The sequence below is a fragment of the Macrobrachium nipponense genome, chromosome 49, assembly GCF_015104395.2.
Source record: "Macrobrachium nipponense isolate FS-2020 chromosome 49, ASM1510439v2, whole genome shotgun sequence".
Taxonomy (NCBI): domain Eukaryota; kingdom Metazoa; phylum Arthropoda; class Malacostraca; order Decapoda; family Palaemonidae; genus Macrobrachium; species Macrobrachium nipponense.
The window spans coordinates 11,292,806-11,313,749 of NC_087224.1; the positions used below are offsets into that span (position 1 = coordinate 11,292,806).

The window sequence follows — 20,944 nt, forward strand, 5'->3', positions numbered from 1 at the left end:
TTTGTTGTCAAATCCTGGGATAATGTGAAAAAATAGAGTGTAATGAAGTCATTCAAAAAATGCGGAATATCTAATGCGATGGATGGCACAGAGGATTATCTCCTGTTTGAAAGTAACGACGAACCTGCAGTTGATTCACCAGATTCAACCTGGGATCCTTATGTTGAAACTGTGAATGATAATTTGTTTGATGAATTGTTTAATTCCAGTGACGATGACTCAAGTCATTTTGAAGGATTTTAAATACATATTTACCATTAAATACAAATTTTTTTATTTTATTTTATGTGATAAATAAAGATTTCATACCATAAATGTTTTTGAACAATACCCCGGTAAATACAAAACTGTCAGAGTGAACGCATCCTTCTCAATTACGGTACTACAAATGGCTACGCAATGTTTACACTTGCTGTGCGATTGGGGTTTCTTCAAGTTACTTTGATTTTTTTCATTTTATTTAAGGTAATGGATGTTCTAATGTATTATTATTGTCGTATTAGTGTGAAATGTTTTTAATACTGGTATTAAAAACATTTCACAACAAGGCTGTCATTGTTATTAGCCAACTGTAAAGCCTGGATTCCTGTACCGATATGCCAAAATAATAAAGATTAAATTTTTGTTACCGTAAGATGAGTCGACCCCCTAATTTTGGCATGATTTTTTGGGGCTAAAGGGTCGACTTATACGCCGAAATATACAGTAGCTGAAAATGAAATTTTGCATATGTCCTGACTTATATAAATACAATTAGTATTAGTGACAGATATTTTAAATATTTTTTTTATCAATAAGGTGATAGAATTTCTGTGTGATTTATATTTTTAATATACTTTGGACAAAAAATATATAAACAAAAATATTGATAGACAATGAACAAAGAATTTCTAACATTGCTACTTGAGTTACTGCTGGGCTACACGAGAAAAGGTTTTTAATAAATTGCTCTAGTTTTTAAATTTTATGCTAAAAAGCTCTTTGTGGTCTTGATTTTTTGACAAAGACAGAACATCATCGTTTCATCATCAAAATCCCCTAAAGTATAAAGGTGGAAAAAAATGAAATTTAAGTGTAGCTGCAAATGAAAATTTGTATATCATGTCTTACTTTACTTATTTTAGCAAAATATTTTTTGTTACATAGCTGATAAAATTTCCTTTTCATCTATTCATACAGCAGCTTAAAATACTTCAGGGTGCAACAAATGGTTTTCTGTGATAAGTAAGGAAAGCGTATATATGTGTGTGTTTTTGGTTTGGTTGTCTGTTTACCTGTGTGTTCACGTATACTGGTGTATGTGCAACATCTTTCTATTACACATTTATATATACATGTTTATAAATCTTTTGTGCTAAATGTTAGAAATACAAAAATTAGAATAAAAAAAACCCATCAAGATGCCATACAGCTTTGCCCTTAGTATGGCCCCAATGAGACCTTTTTTGGCATCATAAATATACTAAAACCAAAGAAGACACTTCACATATCTATGTTAACATTTTCAGTGAAAAACCTCTCCAAATAACAGTTATAAATAGAGAAACATGAAGATATGCATGGGAAATTATTGATGACATTTCATGCAACTAAACAATCGAATCTGCATTGGTGTCAAAAGGTGGCCCTGAAGTACACCAACTCTATGCTAGGGCCACTCAGTAAGCACTCATTATCCCTGCAACGTGCCTGGCAAAGTACATCTTGGTAGTACACAGAACTATTTTTTACAATTTTTTAGGAAATATGTTTTCCCCAGAAGTATTGTATGTCCAATGGCACTGAAGAGAATAAAATTGCTCAGACATAGAATGTGTCCTACCGCACCCAGAGAGTTAACTTCTGTCTTCACTTGAGAAAACATTCTTACCATTAATCTGTCAACAATAAGTCATCTGCATACACCAGCTCCCATGGCTCTCCCTTTCTACAGTCCTTGGTAATTTTAACTGTTACTACAATATACTGTAATACAGTCTGTGCTAATCCGTCACTTATTAATGATATCATTAATAGGTGGAATGATCTCATCACTAAGTCAAAACACCTTACTATAATAAGCCTGTAAGCTAGTCTTTACTTTGCATTGTGTACTATTATGGAACAATAACATAACTAGCTCAAAATCACAATTTGTCGTAAATTGTATTTTTTCTAACTATACAAACCTGAGGTCCTTTAACATAAGGAATGTACTTACTGTGTAGCTGGAATTACGGTCGTTGAATCTTGAACAAGGTGGTTAGGCAGTAACTACCCGGATGTATACATTCCACTTTGCCTTTCGGCCCAGGTTCAGATTGAGGTAGCATGAGGTAGGCATATCTGTAAAGGACCTCAGGTTTGTATAGTTAGGAAAAATACAATTTACGACCAATTGTGATTTGTTCCGATACGTAAAATAAACCCTCGGTCCTTTAACATAAGGAAGACTTACTGATTGGTGGGAGGAATCTGAGTGAGCCTCTAGAACTGACTGGAGTTTTGCGCACCTAGGCTACTCCTCCTGGTCGTAAGAGCGAGGAGGAGTGCCCTGCTGCCTCTGACAACTTGATCGGAGTATAGGAGCTGCATGATCAAGAGTCAGACTTATGGGCCTTTTCGAAATGAGTGAGGAATCATGACTCATCCGAAAAAGGGCTGTGAAGAATATTTGGCGTCAGAGACATTAATGCAAAGTTCTGGGAAGGGTTTGCATTATTGTCAGTCTCCTTCCTCCCCTTGCTAGAGGAAGGAGCAGGATTGCTTCTATGATTCTAATAAGAAACATAAAAAGGATGCTCTATGTGTAAGATTACCGCATCAATCGTCCAACCAGCCAGTGTGAGTTCAAGTCCTATCCTCAACCCGAAGGATGAGGAATGGGGGGGCAAGGCGTGGAAGGGGGGAGAGCCAGTCACTCTTGCATCCTTCTTACCTCTACAACTGCACATCATGGACAAGATGCAACTTGTCTTCTTGAAGGAGCTGGGTAAGCAAACACATCTTGCAAGCATTCACCACTGGTCCAAGGAAATGAGGTTCCAAGGACCTGTGGGCAGTCCCGAAGGGAAAAAAGGATATGGTCGCAATGACCTATCCATCTTCCTGTCCGACATATTCTTCGGAGTGATGTCCAGTACCCGTCCACTGGTCTATCCATCTGCAGCAAAGGCTCTCGCGGTCTCATATCCCACTGCAGCGAAGGCTCTCGCGGTCTCATATCCCACTGCAGCGAAGGCTCTCGCGGTCTCATATCCCACTGCAGCGAAGTCTCTCGCAGTCTCGTATCCCACTGCGGCGAAGTCTCTCACGGTCTCGTCGTCTCCGCAGCGGATAAAGACAGACACTCCATGGTGGGTGTCAATAGTTATGGGTACCGGAACACGCCAGTAGGACGAAATAATGACTGATCTGGATCAACCGATGCAAAGTCCACAGCGTAGCTTGTGACTGTCTCGGACGTTTTGACAGCTACCGACTGACTGAGTTCGGTTGTGTGAGGCAAGCTGTCCATGCATCCGAGGCGTAGTCACATGACCCTCACCTTTTGAAGCGTATTGCTGAGAGACCATACAAATCGTCTATCTGTTGCCACCTATGCTGGAAGGCAAGATGATGATTCTCTCAAGACATGTGCCCAACAGACGAAAGTCAATTGCCTTCTAGAGACCAAGGTCCCTGATGGCAAGAAAGAAGTTCTCATAGTAGTTGAATCTCAACTAAGGAGAAACAATACTATGTGCCGTTGAAGACGAAGGTGATAGGTGAATGTAGACCTACGTATTCACAGCAGAATCGAGAGAAGTTAACTCTCAAGATTCTGAATGTAGAAAAGTCCCGCCGATGACACCAACCCGTGAAGACGGCTTAATCCCTGTTGTTTTACAGAGGACTGAAAACGCTAAACCACTACTTCATTGCTGTTCAGTGAGAAGTCAGAGTTGCAATGAAAGCAGAGCGCTTTTCAGTAATGAAAACACAGGGATTGTACTGCCTGAAGAACCGCTTCTCATGGGCTGAATCAGGGAGGACATCTATATACTTGGAAGTAGAGCTGGCAGGGCGGGGAACAGGCGATGTCTTCCATTATACATCTACAATTTGGGGTGGACAATGAACAATTGCACACCTATGAATACGAGATATATTTAGAAGATTTAGAAGACAAACTCAGATGTCTGAAGAAATCAGCCGCTGCGATGCAGCGGGAGACTAGGCTACAAACTTTTGTTACCATGCGGTAAACAGAAAGATGATAGAGAGTCTAGTGAGATATCTGTCTGAAAATTCTCGCAACGTCAAAGGCGATGCAGTAGAGATGGTCATCCACGTATGCGAGAATTCCAGCCAACCTAAGTCTGTGATTGCCCGGCAGAGATTCGGTTGGATAGTCAATCATCGCAGAGGAGAGAGACAATATCTGACCGTACTATCTCGGAGAGCCAGCTGATACTGGGCTGCGGCAGACAGGGCTGGCAGGCAGCCCATACACCGCTAGCTCTCGCTCACTCGTCATCCTGAGTTGCCAGGTAATCCATTCCAAGAAGGAATGCGTTCGGCTAGAACCATCGAGCGCAAAAAATTACGCTCAAGCATTTGCATTTAATCAAAATGGATTTCGGTGAATGCAAACGCTGTGGTGTTGTTGTTGTAACAATAACACAAGTATCTCAAAATCGAAACTGGTAACTCTTGGGAGGTTTGCAGGGCAGTCCCGAGTTGCAGTTCAATAAAAAAGATACTATTCGTCTTGGTCACAAACCGTAGAGTTAACTACGGTATGTGCCTACACCTCGGACAATTCAACTGATAACAGAAGCATGTCGCGAGGGCAATATATGTAGTATATTTGTAGGTTCCTGTACATAGACCTCCATCCTAAATTCTCTTCCATTCGAGGAACAAGAATAAGGACTGGAAGCCGACACCCTTCATTCTCTAATGAAGAGAGCGAAGGTGAAGTTTTCTCGAAGGAAGACTTCTACGGTGATAACAGGATACCAAAGACGATAGTTCAAGCCGAACTGGATGTTCCAACCCATTCTTCTCTATCCCGGGGTTGGCCGCCTACTGAGACGACAGGCCGTCAGGTCCATCCAGGCTGAGCCCCTCCCGAGATATTCTTCCTTCAGCAGCAGTCCTTCCCTCGAACGCTAGAAATTCCAGGAATTCGAGCATTCGGCGAGATTCCCAATTATCGTAGTAACAATTATCTGGGATTCTCGTCTCGCCCACTCTGGACCATGGTTTCGCCCAAGTGTTTGCAGATCGTAGAAGACCAACCAGAACACTCGGAGAGTGCTAGAAACTCGCTCAGCGAAAACCCCCTCCCCCCTGAATTTGTCAGACGATCACCGGGTGGTGGTCCTCCCGATTCCCGTAGAAATCGAGGATAGGGCAAGATCCTTCCTCAACGACGGGGACTTACGTCCAGTAGGACCCAAAGGTCCCTCCAGGAATGCAGTCCCCAACGTGGAATCCTACGGACAACGCTCTGCAAGATCCCTCCCCTTCCCTTCCCGTCACAGCCATAGGGAGAGAGGGAATGGGGGAGGAAGATTGGACACTCGCTCGCCTTCCCAGTGGAGCTAGCAGTTGGAGAAGCAAGTATGGACAGCCATCACCGTGCAGTGATGGCCGCTCAGAGTCTAGGAAAACGTTACCGTCTGGAGAAAACGTTTTCCCGAGGAGGGTTACGAACTCGTACTGTAGGCTAAACGTCTGCCACTAACATGACCATCATCTGGGTGGGGCTGAGCGAGCACCTGACAGGAGAGAGCTGATACCCTCCTCCGACGCGTCCCAGTCCTCGTCGAGGTCGAAACCTCTCAAGAGGACCGAAGGGGGAGCCCACCCCAGTCTCTGCGTGCGTGGTCCAGCGGGATCGTCACGTGAACAGCGGTGATGGTCACTCCGAGAGTCTGAGAAGCGTCATCGTCCTCGCCAGCCCCCCACGATCTCCTCCAACCACTTGAGCGAGGATCTGTTGGTCCCAAGACCGAACCAGGCTTGTGCATTCATCATGGTCACTCCTGTTTGCCTTGTTCCTCCTGATGTAGCCTGAGGAGGTTGAAGGTTCAGGTGAGGGAGACCTGACGCTCCTACCCTGCCTACTAGCAGAACCAGTAGGCTGGGAGGACTGCAGGCGATCACCAACCCGCGGTGGCGATCGAGCTGCAGGTCTGGACCAGCGGTCTTCTTGCGGAGAAGCGCTGGACCAAGGAACGGAGCGTCGGTCTCTTGCGTCAGGGGAGCTGCTACGAGCGCTCCTCCCCTGCCTACCATTAGAACCGGTAGGCTGGGAGGACTGCAGGCGATCACCAACCACGGTGGCGGTCGAGCTGCAGGTCTGGACCAGCGGTCTCCTTCCAGAGAAGCGCTGGACTGAGGACGGTAGCATTGGTCTTGTGCAGCAGGGGAGCTGCTACCAGTCGTGCGAGCCGTCCGGTCCCGGTGGGAGCGACGGTCGGGTGACTGGTAGTGTCCACTAACGCAGTGAGAGCAAGCACCGTCCTCTCGACACGCCCAGGCAAGGCTGGACCAAGTCCAGACAAGGCTGAACCAGGTCCAGGCGAGGCTGAACCAGGTCCAGCCAAGGCTGAACCAGGTCTAGGCAAGGCTGGACCAACTCCAGGCGAGGCTGGACCAGCTCCAGGTGAGGCTAGACCAACTCCAGGCGAGGCTGGACCAAGTCCAGGCGACGGCTGGACCAAGTCAAGGCGAGGGCTGGGACCAAGTCAGGCCGAGGCTGGACCCAAGGTACAGGCAGGCTGGACCAAGTCCAGGCCGAAGGCCGGACTAAGTCCAGGCGAGGATGGACCAAGTCCAGGCTGAGGTGGACCAGAGTCCAGGCGAGGCGGGACCCAAGTCCAGGCCGAGGGCTGGACCAATCCAGGCAAGGATGGACCAAGTCAAGGCCGAGGGCTGGACAAGTCCCAGGCAAGGGTGGAACACAAGTCCAGGCAAGGCGGACCAAGTCCAAGGCGAAGGGGGACCAAGGTCCAGGCAAGGCTGGACCAAGTCCAGGCGAGGTTGAATCAGGTCCAGGTGAGGCTGGACCTGGTGGCCAGGGGGGAGCCTCTTCCCAGCCTCGCTACGTGAACAGTGGGAACGTCACGTCAGCCCTGGGAACCGGCAGATCGCCGCAAGAGCGATTGCTGGCCTGGCGGGAGTCGCCTGAGCGACTGTCACCAGTCTTCCGCTCCGTGCCTTGGTCCTGGCAGCGAGCAGGCTCGGCTGCCTGGACCCTGGCTGCACAGTCACCCGCGGGCTACCGTACACTCGGTACCTCTCGCAAACGAGCGGCCGAGACGGTCCCTGGCGCCGAGGCAGAACCTCTGGCGCCAGGAGAGGAGGTTCCGGTGTTAGCCGGTACCCCTCTGGTCCCCGTCTTCCTCTTCCTTGTGGAAGGAAAGACGGGCCCCGTTCCCGAAGGAACAGGAGGATCAGCGGAAGCCCCAACTGTCCCACCGGAATGGGACAGACCCTTAGAGGTCTCTGAGCGAGACTTCTTAGGGGGGGGAGGAGGCTACCTTCTTCTTCTTCCGCTTGGGGGCCTCGGAGGTCAAAGGGGAAGAGGTGGCAGAAGACGATGACGACACCTTCCTCTTCTTCCTGGACTTCCTCTTTGCCAGTTCCCTCAAGACAACGGACAGGTCCTCCATCCAGGACGGAGTTGGGGCAGTTGCGGTAGCAACACGGCCCAACTGCACCTGTCCGGAGGGACCTGCAGGAGCAGCAGTGGAGAGAACGCTTCCTTGAGGAGGGTTACGAAACTCTTACCTGGCAGGTGAAGCGTCTGCCACCCCAGAGACTGGTCGGTCGAGCAAACACGACTGTCATCTGGGTGGGGCTGAGCGTGCACCTGACAGGCGACAGCTGATACCGTCCTCCGACTCTTCCAAGTCCTCATTGAGGCCAAAACTCGCCCCAGAAACCATACCGACACCTTAAAATAAGGTGAGCGAGCAAGAATATTCTGGCATTTCCATATTAGCTTTTTTCTCTGGTATTATAGCAATATTTTACCTTAGAAATGTGTGCTAAAGGGACATTTCATGTAGCGACACGGGGTGAGCCCAGAAAGAAATTAATTAAAAGAGGGCTGGATGGCCAGCCTCCACCCGAGCGACTCCTACCATCTTCCGCTCCGTGCCTGGGTCCTGACACGGTGAGCGTACTTAGCAGTCTGGACCTTGGCTGCACGGTCACCCGTAGGTGACCGTACACTCGGTAACGCTCGCAAGCGGGCGGCCAAGACGGTTCCCGGTCTGGAGGTGGAACCTCTGGAACCGGGAGAGGAGATACCAGCGGCGGCCAGTATACCTCCATGGTTCCCGTCTGCTTCCTCTCCGAGGAAGGAGAGACGGGCCCCGTTCCCAGAGGATGGGAGGACCAGCGGAAGACCCACCTGTCTCACCGGAGTGAGACAGACCCTTAGAAGTCCCGTGACAAGACTTCTTGGGGGGGGGAGACCACCTTCTCTTTTACGGCAAAGCCTTAAAAGTCGAAGGAGAGGAGGCATGAAGATATGATGATCTCGAAGAGGAGAATGACGACACTTGAAGAGCTCTCTTCCTCTTCGGTTTCTCCGAATTCTGCCAGACTTCTACCATCAGGTGTAGATAAACCTCACAGGGCAGCGTGACAGCTTCGTCCAGTGACATAACTCCCGGGTAGTAGTGGTAATGAATATGATTATCAGCAAGGGATCAGTACACACACTCGAGGATCAGTACACAACATGCTACGAGTCATAAGTACAATTCCAAGGTTAGGATAACCAATACGAAGAGCATCCAACCAATACTGCTGAAAACACAATCACCACTAGTCTGTAAAATAAGGAAAAAATAATAAAGTAATGAGGATACTCCTCATGCATCCATGGGGCACCGCCCTCTGAAGTGAGAGGAGATCCCCAAACATCAACACCGCATGCCCATCCTTCTACCTTTTTCCGATAGTAAGTGAAAGGAAGGAGAAGAGAAATTACCATAACAACAAAACATGGACAAACCTTTGAAGTTCCCTCGGTGATTCCTAAGCGTAAGCGTAATTTCCGGATGAATATGTATTCAGGATCAATATCACTTTCGTTAAATACATATCTCGTCCTCATGCAAGTCTAAGCCAGTGTTAAAGGGTGAAAGAATGTAAATAATGTGATGGCATACCTAAGCCGCCAACTCTTAACACAAGTAGAGGGGCAGTTACAAAGGCTATCACAAAAAGTGGGTTTGTATATTAATTGAAAAACAAGGACAAACTTTTTTTTAGTATTAACATCAAACACCATATATGCATAATTATTTAAAACACAAAAAATAAACCAAAAAGATCCCACCAGGAAAATAGATCAACAGCCAGTCAGCCGGAGCTCACAAACTCACGTCTTCATCGGAAGACGGCCGAAAGCAAAGTGGAGTGTTTACATCCGGGCAGGCTAGCCTGCCCCACGGTAGTTACTGCCTAACCACCTTGTTCAAGATTCAACGGCTGTAATTCCAGCTACGCCATAAGTACATTCCTTATGTTAAAAGACCGAGGGTTTGTATTACGTGTCGGATCAAATTTATCAACGACCCTTACCTTTTGCAATGCTTGTCTTGATAGCACCAAATGCTTCCTCAAGATCCACAAGTGTCGGGCATAATGTTCTCCTCTTAGAGGTTAGAGTTTTTTAATTTTTGAATTCATAATTTTCAAGACCACCATTCTGCTTTTTTTTTTCTCTATCACACCTCTCTTTTCTGTGTTACACAATTTACAATGCAGACTTCTAGTAACTACCAAGGATGAGTTGCAGAATAACCAAGACCCATTTGGAACGAAGTTCTACATTGCTATTTTTATCAGTGAGGTCATTTCTGCAGCAAATTTTGTTGTCTTCTGCAGCTTTTGTTGCAAGTTGAGAATGCAACAATCCACACTACTATAAATATTAAGAAAGGAAAGGGTTCTATCTACAATATTAGATAACAGACTTACAAGTCAACAAACAAAACATCCAACAAAACTACAAGTGTAAAATTCATTGCTATGATTTCAATCCATATCACATTAAAGGCACAACCATTACATTTTAATTCCCCTACGAAAATAAACCTGACGAAAAAAGTTCATACCCATAAAAAAATTCACATTCATGGAAAACTATTTCTTAATAGTACATATGTATTTACAGTTCATACATTAGAGGACTTAGCTGGCTGGAGCAGTCACCGATATCAGCGCAGTATTTCCTGGACACAGCATTTATAAAATTCTACTTAATGAGTATCACGTGACCATGGACAAATATGTAGCTGTACGTACCTCATTCTGATAGAGAGATGCCTGACTTACAGCTGACGTTAATTTCATATAAAGGTGAGAACAGCGACTAGTGAAATGGTTGCGTATATCTTTCTCTCTCTCATCTGGAATACCATCTGAACTCTGTACTTCACCAACCTGCAATAATGCAAACAAAATAGACTAACAATTTACGTCCACCACTGGTGTTGATACATGTACAGTATATCTACATCTCCATCAACTACTAGTTTTATAGTAAAATGTTCAATAAATTAAAGTAAAACTGTTCAATAAATTACAGTAAAACTGAGGTTAGGAGCATTTCCAATTAAGTAGTGCTTGTCTGCTAAGTTGCATAATTAAAAAAAAATTACAGTGAGCAATATCTACTTTCAGACAATAAACACTGATATGAAAAAAGATATATGTACGAAGAGGAATTTACATTAAAGTGTTCCGGAATTTTTCACAAATTTACCGGCTCATCACTGAATGATTTGGAATCTAAACTATCAGCAGCAACATATGTATAATCTGCTTAGTGCTTATGGCCTCTAAACATCCAAGACAGCTGATTCTGGATACAAAAAGTAATGACTTAAAGATAACAGAACAGTGTAAGATAAGAGATATTAAAATAATGAAATTACTTACATAACATGCACAAACATAACTGAAAAATAAGCATGACCCCTAAAAACTAATCAGTTTTCACAGATCTGCCTTAGATAGTTTTGGTAGTATATATACTGCTTACTATACAGAAAGCACTTATCAATAATTTGACTAATCTGACAAATCATACTATATATTCAGTTATACGACAAATATTTATTAGGGAACTTGGATCTAGAAACTGCTCATGGCAGAACTGACACAGATCCAATTGAAAAGGGTGGTGCCAGCTGTAGAGGATGCAGGTATTAGAAATTTGTTCTTGTTCTTTTTTCCTTGCTTGGGCGTGTTAAGAACTTCAAAGGAAAAGAAGAAAAAGGGATGTAAATAAACTATGTCTCTGTTTCGTAAGGGACAGGCCCAAGAAACTAGTTTCAGAAAGTCAATCTCCCAGTCTGGAAGATGGCATGAGAAGATTTCACTTACAAGATTTGTAAAGGTCTCTGCAACACATATGGAAAGACCTCTTAAATAATAAACCTCCGTACAGTCTGGAGTGACTCTAGTGAAAATCAGACTTCCTCAGTATCTCTTGAAGTGAGGTTGCTTTTGCTAAAAGGAGGCAAAAGCTTCTCTGAAATCTGAGTTTCTCCGAAGATAAAGTCCATTAGTATAAATGGCAAGATGTTTTAATCCGAGGATGAGACCCATATTTGCCATAACATCTTGGGTTAAAACTGGTTTGGAATCCTGGTTTCTAGGAAATACCAGACCATCTAGCCAGGCAGAGAGCTAGAATGTAGTGTCGTCCAGAGCTCCTATCAGAAAGACTAGCTCTTGCTAAAAGTTTCTGGACGGCATTCGAACCTGAACATTCAAATAGAATTGAAAATCTATTCTCTTCAGTCAGAGCACTATTGGACGCTCAGAGCAAGCCCCATTGTCATAGCAAAAACTGGTACCAGAAAAGCAGAGTGCTAGACTAGCTAAGAGCTCGGGTGAAGTCTGGCACCTCCAAAAGACACGGATCCAGGTCTTGGGCCAGTCCCAGGCCTTAACTAAAATCCCAGGGAAGATGAGCAAATTATGTTATTTTTCCTTGCTTGGGCATGTTAAGAACTTGAAAGGAAAAGAAAGGGATGTAAATGAACTGTCTCTGTTGCAAAAGTGACACAGATGTCTTGCATAGGAGACATAGGGCCCAAGAAACTAGTTTCAAAAGTTGATCGCCCAGTCTGGAAGATGGAGTGAGAGGATTCACTTACAATATTGGTAAAGGTCTCTGCAATATGTAAGGAAAGGCCTCTTGATTGATAATCCTCTGTACAGTCTGGAGTGAGTCTGGTGAAAATCAGACTACCTCAGAAGACCTTGAAGTGAGGTTGTCCAAGCAGACAGTGAGGGGGAAGTATCCTGGAGGATCCACCCACAACTGACCAAGTTCACGAACCATGATGCAGGTACAAATGGGATAAGCAGGCTACGTAACTTGGAGATAGTCTGAACATAATATAGTTCCTCCTTGATTGTGATGAAGGGCGTGAGGGGAGGAGGTTTAACAGGTCGGACTATAGCAAGGAATCTGATGTACATGCTATAGGGACGGTATGACCACAAAAAGGGGCAAACAGGGCAAGTCTCTAACCCCTGGATAACTTGGGAACGACGAAAAGGCTATTGTAAAATCCCACTGAAGAGGTGTCTTTCACAAACTCCTATGGCCTCCTTCTGGATCATCGAGTCTACCTCTGGTAAGAGGGCTGAAAAACTCTACGAGCTTACGCAGCGGGCTGTCAACTGAATGGAAGTCGACGCAAAGGGAGGTTCATGCAGGAAAGGAATTGAGGATTGCTCTCTGAAGACTTCTAAGATCCATAGCTCTGCTTTCTTTGCTTCCCATATTTGCCAAAAATGGAGAAGCCAGGGTTCAACTGGTACATGGAGGAATGTCTCCTCACTTGGTGGAAGAGGAACTAGGGAGGTCTTGGAAGGGTGGCTTGAACAGAGATTACTGCAGAGATTGGCTCCTTGATCTACTGCCTCTTAACCCTCTTACGCCGAAGCCCTAAAAATCAAAAACCTCTCCTGTATGCCGGCGCAGGTTTGGAGTGAGCGCGGAACCGGAAAAAATAATTTTTTCAAAAAATCACAGCGCGCTTAGTTTTGAAGATTAAGAGTTCATTTTTGGCTCATTTTTTTTTCATTGCCTGAAGTTTAGTATGCAATCATCAGAAATGAAAAATAATATCATTATCATATGTAAATAATGCGATATATGGTAGCAAAAAAAAAAAAAATTCATAGATAATTGTATTCAAATCACGCTGTGCAAAAAACGGTCAAGCTAACGAGTTACTTTTGTTTTCGTTGTATTGTACACTAAATTGCAATCATTTTGATATATAATACATAGTAAAACAATAAAAGCAACACCGGAAAAATATTATCACAAAATGATGTACGAATTCGTAACGAGCGGACGTAAAAAAATGTTATTTTCAAAAATTCACCGTAATTCTAAATAATGTTCTAGAGACTTCCAATTTGTTTCAAAATTAAGACAAATGATTGAATATTACGATACTGTAAGAGTTAGATTAGAATTGCAGATTTCGACCATTTCGGACGAGTTAAATTTGACCGAATGTCGAAATTTTAATATATATATTTTTTCATATGCACATATTTCGAAGATGGAAAAAAGCTACAACCTTCAATTATTTTTTATTGTATTCTTCATGAATTTGCGCACATTTTGATATATGAAACTCTATAAAAGGCTAATATGAAAAGGAGCAAATATTAGGATAATGCCATGTACGTATTTCGGAGACTTGCGGCCGCGAATCGGCGCGCGGAGTGAAGGTAAATATATTTTTCAAAAATTCACCATAAATCACAATATTGTTTTAGAAACTTCAAATTTGTTTCAAAATGAAGAAAAATGACGGAATATTACTAGGCCGTAAGAGTTTTAGCTTACAATTGCGTTTTTCAACTATTTCGGTAGAGTCAAATTTGACCGAACGTGGTTTTTTTTCTATTTATCGTGATTTATATGCAAATATTTCGAAAAAAGAGAAAAGCTACAACCTTCAATCATTTTTAGTTGTATTCTACATGAAATTGCGCACATTTTCATATATAAAACTTTATGTAACAGCTAATTTTAAATGGTGCAAACATTTCGACAATCGCACAAAAAAATTCTGATTTTTTCGGAAGAGTTACCGCGCGAACGTAATTTTTTTTTTTCATAAATTCACCATAAATCGAAATATTGTGCTAGAGACTTCCAAGTCGTTGCAAAATGAAGGTAAATGATTGAATATTACTAGAATATAAGAGTTTTAGCTTACAATTGCGTTTTTCGACCATTTCGGTAGAGTCAAAGTTGACCGAAAGTTGAAATTTTTGCACTTAACGTTATTTATATGAAATATTTCAAAAACTGATAAAAGCTACAACCATGGGTTGTTTTTTGTTGTATTGTGCATGAAATTGCGCACATTTCCATATATAAAACTTTATGTAACGGCAAATTTAAAAGGGTGCAAACATTAGGACAATCGCACGAAAAAATTTATCGGAAGAGTTATCGCACGAACGTAAGGAAAAAGTTTTTTCATAAATTCACCATAAATCGAAATATTGTGCTAGAGACGTCCAATTTGTTGCAAAATGAAGGCAAATGATTGAATATTACTATAATATAAGAATTTTAGCTTACAATTGCGTTTCTCGACCATTTCTGTAGAGTCAAAGTTGACCGAAGGTTGAAATTTTTGCACTTATCGTTATTTATATGACAATATTTCAAAATTGATAAAAGCTACAATCATGAGTATTTTTTAGTTGTATTGTGCATGAAATTGCGCACATTTTCATATATAATACTTCATGTAAAGGATAATTTAAAATGGTGCAATAATTATGTCAAAGTGACGAAATAATTTCCAAGATGTGTCACTGATACTTTTTAGTGCGATAAGAAAGAAATTCGCGCTTGCGCGCCTGCGTAGCGATTGTAAACAAAACAACGCCTTGATCCGTGAACTCCCAGCATCCCCCAAGGCGCGTGATACAAAAGTTTTCGGCTGGTAGGCCTATAAGTATTTTTCCGCGAATTTTTAAAAAAACCTTTTTGAGCCGACGTATGATACGTCCAATCGGCATACGGGAGACATTTTGACTCGACGTTTAATACGTCCAATCGGCGTAAGAGGGTTAAGGACCATTGTTACAGAGCTGAGACATTCCTGGAAAACAGAATCATCGGGTTACGCCCTGACTCCCTAGGGGCGCCTGGCAAAATGGGTAAGACGATCTTGTTTAACATTTTTCTGTAACTCCAAGGCAACACTCTGCACTGTAGCAGTAAGAAAAGGAACATAATGATCCAGTAAAGCAAAAAGAAGAGAGGATCTTTTTGAATGAGGCGCTCATTGGTGGTGAAAGTGCACTACATATCTTTTTTGTACAGTACAGTGCTCCCCGACTTTTACGCGGGTATAGGTTCCAGAACCTGCCACAGAAATGCAAAAATCCCCTCTAAAAATGCTTATATTTGGCTTATAACTGCCAACCCATAACCAGTACCCTTAACTAAAATGCTTATAACAGTGTATTTTAATATTTCACTGCTACTGATGTGGTTGTACTAGCAGTAGCGACGGTACAGCTAGGAAGCATTGACTTCTGGATTGCATTTGGAAGTGGCAAAAAACTTTTACAACATCCCAGCTCACGAGATAAGTGCCTCCCTTGGTCCACAAAAATCCTCAGTACTTCCAGTCTACCACGCCTTCACAGGCTGCGACACTGTGGCCCACTTTGCCCAAATTGTCAAAAAAAAAATGCATGGAAAGTGAGGGAGGCACCTGACGAACTCACTGAAGCCCTCTATGAGCTGCACAGTGCTCCAGAACAAATATCTGAAGAGACTGAGGCTTACCTAGAGTACTTCACTATCCTTCTACATGACAGGACAGCAACATATATGTACCTCCATCAACAAAGTCAGAAAGCTTCTATTCATGCGGAAAGGGCATCAGATGTCAGCCCTTCCTCCCACCAAGGCTGCCTTACAGCAACATATCAGGAGGGCAGCATTGGAAGGTGGGCACTATTGGGGACGTACTACCATGCCATATCACCAGTTGCCCTTCCCTTTGGAGGCACCTGTGAAAAATCTTACTGGAAGCAAGTGCATCCTGCCCGGAGCTGCTGAAGTGTAAATGTAGGAGCAGGTGTAGAAACTGCAAATGTGTGCGAGCCCACCTAAAATGCACTACTGGTTATTGCACATGTGCAGGAGACTGTGACAATGCCTGAAAATATGTGAATCACTTAAAACTGTTCATGGTGAGAATGTATGTACGTATACTGTTGAGACAATCCATGTGACCAAAAATAGCTGATTGCTTCAATGAATGAATTGCAGAGCAACACTATTTCTTTATGATATATTCGCTAATTCTTCACCGGCTATTGATAAGAAAAGTGTTTGAATTTAATGCATCTACCCCATGTGCAGAAATTATTTTCCATGGTTCCATGAGCCTTTGCTATGCTAAATAGTTAACTAAGGAAACTAAATTTATATACGTATTATGTATTGTCAAATAATAGTTATGACAATCTTTAAAGATTATAATATACCAAAACATTTCTCCTCTGCAAGCTTTTATGCAGCGTTATGCAGAAACATCAATAACAAATAAGCAATTAAGATATAAATACGCAATTAGGATGGTTTATTCATTGCCTAGCAACACGCAAATGCTGTTTTTTTCTTCTGTCACTTATAGTGGCTTTAAAATATATCTTCAGATAATTGTGATGCTAAAACACACAGCATCATCCTTTCATAATAGATATGCTTAAATGGCTCATTGCTAGGGTCAATAAGTTGCTTATCAACTGTTGCTAAGAAACATGCTGCATCCAATGGCTCCACCTTGGAAAATATTCAGTATGGGCTCAAGTATCATTGTGCCAAATTCCATACTTTTTTCATTAACTGAACAATTCTAACTGAATTTTGTACCAATCGCCCAGACTAAATAAGCCATCATTGGGCCAAAAAAGGTTCCAAGTGCTAGCCTTCTGTAAGAAAGGCAAGAAACACTATAGAATTTGAGAAAGAACATGTAGCAAAGTGTTGGAGGAAGTTGCTTGCCGATCTCAGTGAAAAAATGCCTACAAGTGCTGTTGTTAGTGAATTTAAGGCCAGCAGAAGCTGGTTTGAAAAATTCAGAAAACGAATGGGCATACATAATGTGCCTCCTTCAGGAATTAAGGACATGTTTGAAAAGTGGAGTGATGTAAAACATTTTGTGGAGAATTATCATCCCAACAAAGAAGTTGTAATCTGTGTCTCCAACATGTTTAATGACAATGTCGCGTTTAACTTTAGGCAAATTTTAAAGACACGCCAGAAACAAATGTCTGTGGACAGTTTTGTGTGATAGGGTCCAGTAACTCTCAAGCTGGTCCTAGTGCCAGTAAAAAATGAAGAGGGGAAGTAACCTCAGATAGTGCCAGTAAAAAACAGAGAAGTAACCCCAGATAGGTCCTTGATACCTGAAGTCCTTCTGGAAGGAGATTCTCCTTCCAAGCAATAACCTCTCCTCCTCCCACTCCCCTCCTCTCCGTCCTCCATACGCTAACAAGTATTTTCCATGAAGGTAAGAGTGATGTTACATTTTCATTTATTCATTTCATTAGTAATTTATATTTATTTCTCATAGTTTTCTGTATGTAAAACTGTTTATTCCTTCTAAAATGTATTTTTTGTTAATATTTTGGGAGTCTGGAATGCATTAATTGTATTAATATTATTCCTTATGGGAATTATTGTTTCAGTTTTTGTTTGTTTCGGATTTTGTGGGCGGTTCTGGAACAGATTGTGTACGAAAACCGAGGCTCCACTGAATTTATTTACTGGGTAAGTTACAATTAAAAACAGTGTATAATTTGGAAATAAGACGGGAGTGAAAATGCGACGGAGCAAGCACAATAATGTTCTGTGGTAGTGAGTGCGCAATGGTTATGGGAGTTTTCAGCACATGATGTATTACACCCTCAATCCCAAAGGGTCAAAACACCTTAAACTGACAATATGATGCACTTACGAAAGATGTGTTTGATATAACTGAGACAGAATGATCTCTTGTGTGCACTGTGTCTGCATCCCCATCTGAAGTTGTGGTCTCTCCTTTCAGCTGCTGTTCAAGCTGTTTGACCCTCTGTAAATATAAAAGAATAAAATGAATCTGTATTTAGTGAAAGCCTGAAAGTCTACCCGAGCCAAAAATGTTCATGTAATGAATGGTATTTTCTCTTTATTCTAATACAACAGTAACAATGTAAATCATGCAAAAAAAAAATTTATTGTATCAGATATTTTATATCTATCAAGAAGTTAGTTCATTCTAATACCTTGCTTCTAAGTTCTGTCGTGGCAAGATTGCTAAAATTCTTCAGGCAAAATGGTTTCTAAATATCAACTTATAAATTACATGAGCACTGACCCCTTCAATTTAAAATCATTTGAGTGAATTCTACTCATAATTCAACTCTATATCAAGAGCGTGTCTGTTCAGCTACTGCTAAATTATTTAAAACCTTATTGCAGGAAGGTGCTCCCTTTCAATAACTCTTACCCCTTACCTTTATATTCATATCAACAAAAGCTAAAAATGTAATAGAACATTCTCTCCTCACGAGGACCCTGAATACTCTCATGGTTGTCTGGATTAGAATTACTTTTGATTCAGTAAGGGGCAGAAGATATAAACACCCCACATCCATAGATCAACCGGGAAGAATTACACGTATTGCTTTCTCTAACCTCAGCAGCTACCTCCAAAAAGCAGCTCGGGTGGTATAAGAGAATCTTTCAACAGCAACAAATTCTTCATACAGTCAGCATTCATTAAACAAAGAGCAAGGCTCACAGGAATTTACTATCAAAACTAATCACTGGAACCAGGTCCCAGTTACAGGAGTGATTGTTTTTCAATTTATGTATTGTAGTCCTAATGTTTTTGTAAGAGATTAAAGTTGCAAATTTTTGCCCTTTTTCAGTTTTTGAATAGTGACCTAAACCTGTTTATCTGCTACTAACTAATGAAGCCATCTCAATATGCAAAATCTAAATGAATCAAGTTTGCTAGGGTTACTCGTACATTTTGACACTAGCCCAAGGGGGTTCTCCACATCCACTGATGACCTGAAGAACTAGCACTCCCATTTTCTGCATAAAACCCAAGTCTCCCTCACCAGGTGGTTTTAAATATACTTCTCTTTGTATTTCATCACTTTTTAAATATGCAGTTTTTACATCTAATGTATAACAATTTCAGTCTTTCAATTTTATTATTGTCAAACAAAATTTTTAAATTTCAGCACTGCATGTAGGAGTGTCTTTTTCCCTTCAGCCATCTCTGCTATCTCATCTTCAAAACCTCTGGCTACCAATCTTGCATTACATATCCTTTTCTTCCCCTTTTACCTTTTCAGTTACTATCCATCTTGTAGATATACCTTTTTGTCCACCATTTACCTCCTCATATGCCTTGTTTTCTCTCCAGCTTTGATGTTCTTCTTTAGCTTCAAATCAATTACACTTTTATTTTCAAATCCTAGCAACACTTCTTCAATTTTTTCTACTTGACTATACCTACTCCATTAAGTTAACCCTTCCCTTATCACCTGACTGTGAGTCTTTGTACATTATATGAATCAGCCCATTATTTGCATGATTTTTTTCCTGCAAGACTTGATATAGTCAATTCTTCTACTTGTCCTGTATCATTGTTTATAGCCCAAACTCTATTTCCCTTTTTGAAGTTGGGTATCTCTTCTATTAACTCACTTTCCCTGTCATCTTCCATTGTTTCCTCTGCCACATCTCTTTCTATAGCCTCTTCTGTGTCTGCATTCCTTCTCCAGCCCATTATTATCTCCTTTCCTTCCTGCCTGCCTACCTACATTTTCTTCATTTGGGACATCGTATCTGTCTTTCACAATATGTGATTTATCTATTTTAGGTATCCTTTCTGTTTCTGGTGATAGTCTTTGAATCCTAGTACAGTAAGTCCTCGGGTTACGCTGGTCTCGACTTACGATGTTTCGTGGTTACGAACACGCCCCCATAAAAATATAAAAAATAATATTTTGCGTCGTTCCGTCTTACGCGGTTTAGCGTCGTAAGCAACGTAAACAAACGCGAACTAGTTCCGGGCGCACGGCGGAAGAATACGCTTTGTGGGGGAGAGGACGGCGTCGCTTCGCTACGCTCATTCCTCGCCCATACGCCATTTTGGTTGTTTACACTGCCTCTCTCTCCCTCGTGTTGTATCGTTTTTGTAACTTTTTGCTCTTTGTTATGGCTCCCAAGCGCAAGGCGGACTCTTCTGATGGTAGTGCATCGAAGAAAAGAAAGGCCATCACCATGGAAATTAAAGTGGACATTATAAAGCAATCTGAGAAGGGAGAAACGCCAACAAACATTGGCCGCTCGCTTGGCCTTAGCCGTTCGACCGTTGCTACCATTATCAAAGATAAAGAGCGCATCGTTGAACATGTGAAAGGATCTGCTCCTTTGAAAGCGACAGTGATAACTAAGCAGCGTAGTGGTCTAATAATTGAAATGGAAAGGTTATTGGTGCTTTGGTTGGAAGACTAAAATCAACGGCGTATCCCAGTCAGCCTTATGGTGATTCAGGAGAAGGCGAAAAGATTGTATGTTCTGCCTCACCTCAAGAATCACCTGCCTCAGCATCTCCAGCAACTTCTGGAGGTTTCTTTTTCCTCTTCACTAACCTCCCCCAGTCTCTCCAGCACCGCAGCTTCCTCTCCAGTGTGCAAGCCAATCAAATTAATAAAGGTAAGGAATTGTTCTCTCGTTGTTATTGATAGGTATTTACATTAAATCATGTGGTATTTTTCAATGTTCCGACTTACGCTGAAAATCGTGTTACGACGCATCTTAAGAACGGATCAACGTCGTAACTCGAGGACCCCCTGTAACATGTATTCT

The 20,944-nt window shown here is 42.3% G+C and overlaps 1 protein-coding gene across 1 annotated transcript in view; it reads right to left on the reverse strand.

Moving 5' to 3' along the window:
* LOC135205204 (protein phosphatase 1 regulatory subunit 21-like) overlaps positions 1-20,944 on the reverse strand; it is a 123,896-nt gene that overhangs the window by 62,199 nt on the left and 40,753 nt on the right. Inside the window, exons 11-12 of the mRNA XM_064235567.1 lie at positions 18,033-18,146; positions 10,300-10,437 (exon numbers count right to left, since the gene is read on the reverse strand). Coding sequence (XP_064091637.1) covers positions 10,300-10,437; positions 18,033-18,146 — 252 coding nt within the window. The remainder of the gene's footprint in view (positions 1-10,299; positions 10,438-18,032; positions 18,147-20,944) is intronic.